This window comes from Necator americanus, chromosome III (genome assembly GCF_031761385.1).
Source record: "Necator americanus strain Aroian chromosome III, whole genome shotgun sequence".
Classification (NCBI taxonomy): Eukaryota; Metazoa; Nematoda; class Chromadorea; order Rhabditida; family Ancylostomatidae; genus Necator; species Necator americanus.
The window spans coordinates 5764433-5775029 of NC_087373.1; the positions used below are offsets into that span (position 1 = coordinate 5764433).

The 10597-nt window shown below is 41.1% G+C and overlaps 3 protein-coding genes across 4 annotated transcripts; 1 reads left to right on the top strand and 2 right to left on the bottom strand.

Annotated features, from left to right (window-relative positions):
• Positions 1 to 807: 807 nt before the first annotated feature.
• Positions 808 to 1131, bottom strand: RB195_008704 (uncharacterized protein; the record flags this gene model as incomplete). The annotated part of the gene is made up of 1 exon (XM_064195337.1): positions 808 to 1131. One exon carries the CDS (start codon positions 1129 to 1131, stop codon positions 808 to 810), a length of 324 nt encoding a protein of 107 aa, XP_064046482.1.
• Positions 1132 to 7434: 6303 nt separating this feature from the next.
• Positions 7435 to 9340, top strand: RB195_008705 (uncharacterized protein; the record flags this gene model as incomplete). 2 transcript variants are annotated; one of them, XM_064195338.1, is made up of 6 exons in its annotated part: positions 7435 to 7590; positions 7644 to 7741; positions 7885 to 7999; positions 8763 to 8888; positions 9005 to 9151; positions 9284 to 9340. In XM_064195338.1, the coding sequence occupies 6 exons, from the start codon at positions 7435 to 7437 to the stop codon at positions 9338 to 9340; spliced, it is 699 nt and encodes a 232-aa protein (XP_064046483.1). The 2 variants fall into 2 exon arrangements, with proteins under 2 accessions (XP_064046483.1, XP_064046484.1); XM_064195339.1 differs by lacking the exon at positions 9284 to 9340 and having other exon boundaries at positions 7885 to 7945; positions 9005 to 9169.
• A 239-nt stretch (positions 9341 to 9579) lies between these two features.
• Positions 9580 to 10431, bottom strand: RB195_008706 (uncharacterized protein; the record flags this gene model as incomplete). The annotated part of the gene is made up of 1 exon (XM_064195340.1): positions 9580 to 10431. The coding sequence occupies one exon, from the start codon at positions 10429 to 10431 to the stop codon at positions 9580 to 9582; it is 852 nt and encodes a 283-aa protein (XP_064046485.1).
• Positions 10432 to 10597: the final 166 nt, after the last annotated feature.

The following is a 10597-nucleotide window of genomic DNA, read 5'->3' on the forward strand; positions in this document are numbered from 1 at the left end:
ATTGATGGAGCATGTTCTCTATATCCTTCACACAGCAATCGACGTTCATCACCTGCATTTTTCTCCAAATTGAAACAAAAAAAGTAGCGCTTCCCGCAAATTGTGTTTTGTTGATACAAAGGTTGACATAGTTAGAGTACAAACAAAGTAAATTGTTTACTCTCCTGCAGAATGACATAGACTGATTTTTAGAGAGAGATGACGATGCCTAAGATGAATTTAGCTTAAAGATGGTCCCCCCGCGATTAAGTGCTAGTAACGCCATCTTCTGTGAGTCCCTGAAGTTAATTTGAAACTCCAATAAAAATGGCACTGTTGGTGGATTCTCACTGTCAGTAATTCTTGCCTATTTGATTAATATGTGTTTAATTAATTATAAACATATCACTTACGAATATCCAGAACTATTAGGTTGGTGCAAAAGAAATGCAGGTTTTTCTACCCAAAATCTAAATTAATATAACTCAGATCTAACAAAATTTATTTAATCAAAGTAATCTCCATTACAATTAACGCACTTTGGCCAACGAGGAACGAGCTTCTTAATGCCAATATCATAAAAGTCTGGGGTTCTGGAAGCGATGAACTCATTGCAGGCAGTTTCTGCATCGTCTTGGTTTCTGAAGTGTTTCTCCCGCAAGAAGTTATCAAGGTGCTTGAAAAAGTGAAGGTCAGTAGGCGAAATGTCTGGCGAGTATGGTGGATGATCCAGAGTTTTATAGTTCAACTCATGCAGCTTTTGCCGTGTGATCAATGAGACGTGAGGTCTAGCGTTGTCATGAAGTAGGATAGCTCCTTTTCTATTGATCAATGCCGGGCATAAACTTCGCAGTTTCTGCTTCTCCTCCTTCCGAACTTGAGCTTCTTGGCAATATCTCGTGTGGTTTTGCATGGATCAGCTTCGACTGTCGCCCTCAATAAGTCGTTATCAAGTATTGGTGGACGGCTGCCATGTGGTTCGTCTTCGAGGCTGGTGTTGCCGGCACGAAACTTTTGGAACCAACAGTGTACTATGCATTCGTTGATACTTCCCTGGCCCCATACTTCTTTGATATTTTGAGCGGTTTGAGCGGCAGCCCGGCCCAGATTGAACTCGTAGAAGTAAATTTGACGAAAATTGCGATTAGACATCTGAAAATAAAAATCAAATTATTTTTATAATAAGCGACTTGAATTAAATTCCATATACATATTTAGAAAACTCATATAATAAGCTTTCCAACAATGTATAATACCTCGTAAAAAAACCTTAGTTTATCAAAAAAAGTAGTGTTGAAACTAATAAAACAAAAAAACCTGCATTTTTTTTGCACCAACCTAATAAATAGAATAGAATACTTCAAGAACTTTCCAAAGATGCTTGTATTTAGCCTGTCTATGTGATCTCTATGAAATGTTTCTTCCGTATCCATGCGACTATGCGAGTCCTTTTCTTCCTTTATTGGAGCTATATATGGCTAGCTTTTGCTTTTTACCTTCATTCGTTCCCCTCCATTGAAAAAACTCGCGAATGGAATACTTTTGTCTATCTTCTTAACATTGCGGTTTCTGTTCTTTCTGCTCTTTGAAGGGTATAGGTGAAATGGAAATCTATTCACCTCTAACACTTACAAACTTTGATTGTATGAAAAAAGCTTTCATTCAGTGTCAAGACCGGACTCAGCTGAATACCTTCAAGTATTAGTAGTAGTATTAGTAGTAGGAAGTAACGATTTAAAATGAAGTGAACGGGAACCAGAGTGACTGAGTTATCTTATCGCGTCTACGAGACGGCTTTATTGAAACATTGTGCTAACGTAAGTAGATGTTTATGCTGGAAGTCACAAATGTAGAAGTCACTCAGACCCACACTCCGCCATCTTGTTATTTTAATTTACCAAAGAAAACGGAATGTTCCAAGCACATTATGTTGCGGCGGCTCGACGGGAAAAGGAATGCGATGTGTTCATGAGTTTGCAAGTCTCTATCTTGTAAATACATTCATGATCGCTGAACACATCGCAGCACGAACATGATCACATGCGCAATCGCCGATTTTTCGTCTTTTTTTCTTTTCAATAGAATAAATGATTTGTTACATTATAGAACTAATTGGGAACCAGCGCAAGCATGAAACTTGCTCTGGCTTACATTTAATCCACGTCCTTTAGATAATGGATAAAATTTCTGGCGTTAATCCGCTTCGCCCCCACGATCACTCCAATTTAGAATTGTTTGAGATTCACGAACGTGTAACTGGCCCCACACAATGACTTGCAGTGGTTAGCCGATCTGTCAAGTCAGTGTTTTCATCCTCCCAGATAAGTCTGGTACCAATCTATCGACCCCGAAGGGATGAAAGGCTTGGTGAGCACTAGGGCGGGTTCGAACCTCTGATCAATCGTAGAGAGAACGGAACCTTTAACCGACTGCAGTGCAACCGCTCGGTGCGTTTAATGGACATCCCTATTCACCGGTCAAGAATCACGATGTTTTTAAACAAAGTTTAATATTTTCGCGAAAAATTGTCGGTTTGGAGGTGCTGCTAAGATCGTTCACACCCTCCGATTCAAAGGATATGAGGAGTTTTCATCAATTACTGTAGTTGAAGAAGAGACCGTTGCATTGGTTACGACGCCTGCTCCCAATGGCCCTGCTCATACTAGATCCAACGAACATTCGCGCTTGGGCACGCTATATAATTTGGACGGTTTTATGGTGAAAGTTGCCCGAATTTTGGGCAAAGTTGAGAGTATTATTATTTGATTCTATTAATCCGAACCGAAGTAGTTGAATGACCTAGAGAGAGAGTGAAAACCTTGGTAGCAACTTTATGTTTCTCTACGCTGAACTGCTAGAGATGGTTCGAACCATTTCTTTTTCTATTGTAAATTGGAATGACAAGCTGGCGAAATATGGGTCTGAGTGACTTCTACATAGGTAACTTCCAGCCTCCAGAATCTACCTACTGCACCACATTGTTCGGAAGTATGAATTTCAATGGAACCTTCACGTAGAAGCAGTAACCTAGGTACTCACGCTTCCGTTCACTTCACCTTAAGTCGCTGCTTCCCTCCAGGCATATAATTGAATTCGGTCCTAACAGTGAATGAAAGCTTAGAACAGAAAAAAAATAGTGAATACAAGTTAGAATTAAAAAGTTTCCCGTTTTCGTTTTAACTGGATCTCCATTTCATTAGATGGAGGGAAAGATTAGAAACCGCAATGTTAAGAAGGTGGGCAAGAGTATTCCATTCGCGAGGCTTTTCAGTAAGGAGGAGTGATCAAGAACAAAGTGATAACGAAGAAGAACTATATATGGCTTCAATAGAGCGAGAAGAGGGGTCATATAGTTAAAAGGGTAGAAATATATCGCATAGATCACCACAGCAGGATAGTTCCCAGCATCTTTGAAAAGTTCTTAAAGTTTCCTTTTGTTTAGTTCTGGATAATTCACTAGTGGGCGAGTGTACCGCAGTCGGTTAGAGTTTCCGCTGTCTGCACGATCGGTGGGAGATTCGAATACGCCCTAGTGTTTACCGGGCCTTTCATCCCTCCGTGGTCGATAAATTGGTACTAGACTTATCTGGGAGAACAAAAACACTACCCTGCAATTCATTGTATAGACCAGTTACACGCACGTGAATCTCGAACGATTTTGATCGAAGTGAACGTGGGGGCGCGTCTCAAGCGGATTGATTAACGCCAGACACCTTATCCTTTCATTTTATTCATAATTGTTTATTATTGATTAAACACTTAAAAATAGTATGGTAACTCTTGTCATATTTTAATGCAATTAGAAACATAAGCATATTATTTAGTCTATCATAGAACATTCATTTCATTTCATTCATCTACATTGAAAATAGTTAGACTATTTTCAATGTAGATGAATTCTGTTTTCATATAATATTACTATTATAATACTCATTCGCTGGTACACTGAGCAATGACAAGTATGTGCAACCAGCCGCCGCACATCTGATGGAACAGTGCCTAACATTGCTTTCGATGTATATGGCCTCCGTTTTCACTACCTTGAACGATTATCGAAACATTGACTTAGGATGGTGTGAGACGTGACGGAATAAACGTAGTATTATTCCAATAAACCTCTATTTAGACCTCTGAAGACGGCAAAAAAACCAAAGTGTCAGGCAGAAGGTTCCATCTAAAAACCTCGCAGGCACACTTACAAAACCTATAAGTACTGTCTAGAATATAATTAACAACTCTCTCTTTATTATCTGTACTCAATAAACAACCCATACATCTAAATTTCTTCCTAATTGCCGTAAAAACGGCCTGGAATGTGCGGCTTCGTTCTGGCGCGCTATTTTCTACAACGAGTTCGATTGGAGCGGGCCAGCCTTGTGCACACGCCGCACCTTCCGGGTCAATTAGGAAGAAATGGACGGAATCACCCCCCCCCCCCCCCCACCTCCTTCATCTGCGATCTCGTATACGAATACTCCACCTAAAATCCGTACCACCTCAGATTCGTGAGGTGATGACCTTTAACTGACGATACACGCAAGTGCTGCTGCTACTAATTTTGACTATAATTTTGACTTTTTTTCATTTAACGAATCCTCACGCGAGTTTGCCTCAAAGTCACATTCTTTGCTCGAGTTCTGCTGACTTTCATAAACGGAGTTGGCTATGCTGAAGGCAGGAAAATCAAAAGAATGCGAAAGAAATCAAAAATTTGGTAGTGCCCTTGGAAAAATAGCAAAGATTAGAACTATTGTTTTAAGACGAAAAAATGACAGAATAAGTTTAAAAAATTGAAAATGTTAAAATTTTGTTACCGGTAAAAGATTACAGGCCTTTCTTTTGCTACGTCAGTCTTACTAATATTAGGAGAAATAAGTTCTCTACCTACTGCATCTTAAACACTGTAAACGCTGGTTAGCGTAGCGAAGAGATCCCAGTTAACGATAGTCCCTTCTTCGCACTCTGGACTTCGCGGCTTTCTTTTCTTTCCATGTGATATAGAATTTTCCTCGGAGGAGACAATGGCCCGATCCCGTATAGAACTTGGGCACAACAGCGACATCCGTCAAACAAAACCTTTTATTGAAGATGGTGTGGTCAATTTCACCATGGTACCCTGCATCGAGTGAGTTCCACGTCCGGTGCAGAGAAAAGCGCTTTTCTAATTGTGAGAATTTCCTTTGTGGGCTTAGTGTCATGATGAACTCGGAAATCCTCTCTAACCTGTTCATTCCACAGCAGACTGTGGGTCTTGATGTGAAGTTCCTCAAGCGTTATTCTCGGGCCACTCCTGGCATTAAAATCATCATGACCTTGTATGGTATGATATTGTCTTTTCTCTAGAACTTCTCTAGGTCCATATAGAAAGCTTTGTCTTCTTCTTCTTCTTGTTCGTAGCTTGATGTTGAAGCGTAAGCGAAGAAGATAGTCAAAGCTGGTGTTGAACCACATCTTCTCATCCGCAGATGTCCGATTTAGGTCATAGGTTGCAAGATGTTATAAGCTAGAAAACCATAGAATCCTAGAATGTGCTGCCTGTTATCTGACCGAATAACTGTCGAATTGTAGTAGTTCCACTGAAGACGTCTCAAGTTATTATTGTCTACCCTTCTCATCGTTTCTACGTTACCATCACTAGAAAACGTCACCTATGAGGACCTTATTTGAGTACGCAACACAACAAAAAAATAAACAGATACAACAAAAAAGATACAACTTTGACTTTTTATAAAAGGAGATTCAAACATACCGATAACTTACCATGATTGCTTTTTTCTCATGTATAACAGCTGTGAATCAGGAACAATTTCCACTGGTGCAATTGGCATAAATTTGGTTCTGAAAGTGGAACGTGCAGTACACATCCTAACGCTACAACTACCGTTCAAGATCCACTCACTGTACACTCATTTACAAGTTTCGTTACGCCTTCTCTTGAACTATCTGGGTACGAAGCAGCTCTCAGCACCAGCATATACATCCTGACGAGGATTGTCCGTGTAATTCTCCGTTCCACAATCACACATCATTAACTCTGAGAGCTATTAAAGGCATCACCCCACGAACCTGAATCAATGCGGATCTCAGGTGGAGTATTCTTATACGGGACAGTAGATTATGGAGAGAAGGGTGATTCCGTCCATTTCTTCCCAATTGCCGTAAAAAACGGCCCAGACGATACGGCCTCGAGCGATCCGGCGTGCTATTTTCTACAACGAGTTCGATTGGAGCGCGCCAGCCTTCTGCACGCGCCGTATCTTACTGGCCGTTGTTTTACGACAATTAGGAAGAAATGGACGGAATCACCCTTCTCTCCATAATCTTCGATCCCGCATATGAATACTCTACCTGAAATCCGTACCACCCCAGATTCGTGAGGTGATGCCTTTAAGACAATCATCTTGGTTATCATTTTTTGAGTGAAGATCTTTCAAGATGTGTTAAATAAAGGTTTAATTTTAGTTTTTAATTTAATTTCAAAATAATTTTAAAAGATTTCCACCCTCAGCAATATGAGCGGGAAATACTTGAGATTGTTCGTGGTAGTCAGACTCGTAGCGTAGCCCGTATTCGTTTACAGTTGATGTGTTCGTTTCTGGCCGAAGCAGGTGATTCCAAAGGGATTATTATGAAAAACATGAAATGATGTGGACAGAACAGTACGCGAACAGTTTCACTGAAATAAATCCATGCAGAGTGGTCTATTGAAACAAAATAATTAAGTGTTGGAAAGTTTACACCACCCCTGCAGTTAAGGGAGATCTGTAAGATTATCGGCCTAGCAAGGTGTACTGGTGCTCTCCGAATTAAACCGATTTCATACACTGCAACCCTTTTTTCCTGTATTCAGTACATTATTTGCTGAAGCAGCGCTCGGAACAAATTCATATCATCGGTAGGGGGTTGGTGATGAAGTTGTTTTACTGCTGAATTCTTCCATCACTAAGAAGTGTGCCAGGATCAAACCCTATTAGTATATTCGTGAGAGAATCAAGTCGTTAATATTGTCAAGAAATGCTCATCCGGAAAAGTTTCACTTTGGTGTTCTAGTCAATTATTAGTGCTCGTTTACTATAAGATCCTCTATTTGATCACTCAGTCGACCTAATGAACTGCAGGAGCGGTTTGTGGTTAAAACGCCAATTATCGCTCAGACGGATAACCCCAACTATTTTTCGTACATGTTGCTGGAGGTTAAAAACTTTTAGAATTCTAGTTTCATTCATCCACTAAGTATATATTTCAGTTCCTCACATGCCTAAGAGGTCATCTCCTCATCTCTTCTCTTCATATTTGTATGAGTGTCATCAGACTGCCCTCCTGTCAAGCATCACGTAATTTTTCCCGAACTTTTTTTCTTCGAATGTGCCTTTGTTCAAGTCTTCATGTTTGAAAAAAAAAAACCCTCCATTAAACACATCTTGAAGGATCGTCACTCACATAGTGGCGTGCAGGATGTTTGTCCTCATAGTTCTCACAGTTATTACGCTATGTAATTGTGAAACTACGGGCTTCACGGACGAACTCGCCAGAGAGTACATGTTCGTTATGAGCGCTGCTGCATACTCAGATAAACCAGGAGAATGCATGAAGAAATTTAAAAATGCTACAGTGAGTGGACATCGAACGGTTCCTCTTGCGTGAGGATGCATTGCACTTTCCAGGTTTACAATCAAACTTATGCTGAATGCACAGGAAACTGCTCAGGGTTCACAGCTGTAATGCATGAGAAACAAGCAATCGTACTAAGTTTCCGATATGTGTAAATATCCTTTTATGAAAAACCAAAGTCTTGTTGTTTAATTTTTGTATGTGCTGCACTCTCGAGTAAGTACCCCATGAGTGTCTTTTGTGGTAACGTAGAATGTAGAAACGATGAGAAAACAAAACGTGAGACGTTTCCAGTGGAACTACCGACATGCAGCAGCTGTTTGCTGAGATTAAGGAGAGCACATTCAAGGAATGGGTTGGTTTTTACCTTATGGGTGATTATGGGATTGTAATTATGACGAGAAATTATGTTTGTAATAGCGCTGCACTTAATCGGCATTTTAAGATGCATATAGGGTTGGTGTTTGTTTCTCCTAACAAAAAACAAGTGAACAAAACTTATGTAGCATACATTAGGTCTTAATCTTTCACGAGTAACAAAACTTTGAAGTTCCTAATTCACCAAACTTGTCACTTTTTCGTTCTGAGAAAGATATTTCTGTTTTCTGGTATTTTCCCTTGGGCATTGCCTAATTTTTGATTTGTGCGATTTCATCCGATTTTCTTGCATACAGTGCAGTAGAGCTCCGCTTATGAATGTCACTGGGACTCATCAGAGCATGTGTCTTTGAGGTAAAGTTAAGTAGGTGTTATTGACAACAAATAATAATATCAAAATTATACGGCATTTTCGAGTTAGTAACTTCAACTGAGTTATAAATGGACTACGTAAGAGGGTTTCAATGTACCTTTACGTTCCCACCATAGGAAATTCCTCGAGTGAAAATGTCTGAGGCGGGTGTAGTGTAGCGGTTAGAGATTCCACTTCCTGCCCGATCGATCGGAGGTTCGAGACCGCCCTAGTGCTGACCAAGCCTTTCATCCCTCCGAGGTCGAAAAATTGGTACCTGACTTGTCTGAGTGGATAAAAACACTGACTTGACACATAGGCTAGCCGCCGCACGTCACTGTGGGGCCAGTTACACGTTAGTGAACCTCAAAAAAGCATCAAAATTTTAGTGGAGGAAGCGTAGGTGAAATATTGAGTAGAAAATACCGTTGTAATGTTCCAGAGTAATTGGACTCATGGAGGCAGAGTATCGAAGTACTTCCATGATGCCTTCTTGAGTCTCTGGAACGGAGGTATGGAGAAAGATTTCAAAAATCTAACGACATATTATCAATACTACGAGATTTGGGTGAGTTTATTGTGTTGATTTCTTTTTCCCTTTAAAAAGCGTTTGGTAAAGTACTGAGGAGTCCTCACAAGTAAATGCATATCTTTTTAAGCTGGCCACTCAAATAAAAGTTTTAGGTTACCGGTCACTCACGTGGTGGTGCTCTAGCTACATTAGCTGCATCCGTGGTGGACGGACAACATAACCAAACTAATGTGAAGCTGGTCACATTTGGTCAGCCAAGGGTTGGCGACGAAAAATTTGCAGAAGAACACCATAAAATGGTAAACAGAAACTATTAGTTTTACTGATTTAATTAGGAAATCCGAAGTGGATGAATCTCCGAGTCCTCTCTTCTTGAAACTTCGGCATTAGGAAGTGTATTTATGTTTTCTTGATAAGCCAACGAGGTTTAGGTGAAACTTCATCATTGGCCTGACGTTTCGACAAACTCGTCTTTATCAGAAGCCTGAAAATAGTTCGAGGTCTTCGATCCCATGCATATTCCATCAAACTCCTTCTCTCTCCTTGCCAAGCCTACCAATGAACTGTGTCTTCTTCCTGTTTATTCGCAGTCCTGTTCTCCTCTCCCTGCTTCGTTCATCTCGTTTAGCATCATTTCTGCTTCATTGGTATTTCTTGAAAAGAGAACGATGTCGTCTTCAAAACGAAGGTTGCAGAAAAGTCTTCCATCAACTATGCTCCTTTCTTCCTAAGAAAGTGATTTCATTATTAATTGCAATGCAGCTGTGAACAGCTTCGGCGATATAGTATCGCCTTGTCGTACCTCCTTTCCATTGGGTATGGTAAGGGAGCGGTGGAAAATCTGTTTCTTCGTGGTGCATCGATCGGCTAATGTCTTCACATACGACGCGTCCACACCTTGATCGATCAACGCTGACGGTACTGCATTCGTTCGTACGCTGTCAACGGCCTTCTCACAGTCTACGAAGGTTAGTACAAGGGGCAGGCGGTATTCACGGCTAACATCGACACGGTCTGGATGTGATGCAAGCAGCTGAACTCCTGACGGTATCCAACTTTCTTGGGCCTGGGCTTTATCCAGCGTCCTAGATATGCGCGTGAGGATGATCTTGGTGAATACCTTGTATAACACGCTCAGCAAGCATATCGGACGGTAATTCCGAAGCTCCTCTCGGTCACCTTTCTTATGGATAAGAACGGTTCGCGAGGTCTTCCACTGGTCTGGGATCCTTTCTTTTTGAAGGTAGGATGTCTTGTGCGCTGCTAAGATTACATGAAGCGGATGGCCACCAGCCCGAAGAAAGTCTGCTGATATAAAATCAGGTCCGGGGTCTGTGCCAGGTTTCATGCTCTTGATAGCGACTAGTACTTCCGAAGGGAGAATCCGTGGTGGAGCTTCACCGGTGGGGATGATCGAGCTTGACACAGAAGCTGATGAACGGAAAAGGTTCGAGTAGAACCTCTCCGTAATGATTTCCATCTCACGACGAGAAGACGTGCGAGTCCCGTCTTCGCTCAGCAAGGTTGCTAGCGGAATATTATATTCGCGGAGATCCCTGCGGCACTTCTTTGGACTCATTCTTATTGTGCTGCTTCCAGAATCTTCTTCTGTCTATACTTCAAAAGATCCTCCTGTAACGCTTTTCTGCAGCTAGTGTTGATACTAACCGCTCCATGTGCGAAGCATTCGGATCGAAAGCGTCAAAGCCCTTCTTCTTTCCAAAAAATTCCTTGGTGGTCTTCAA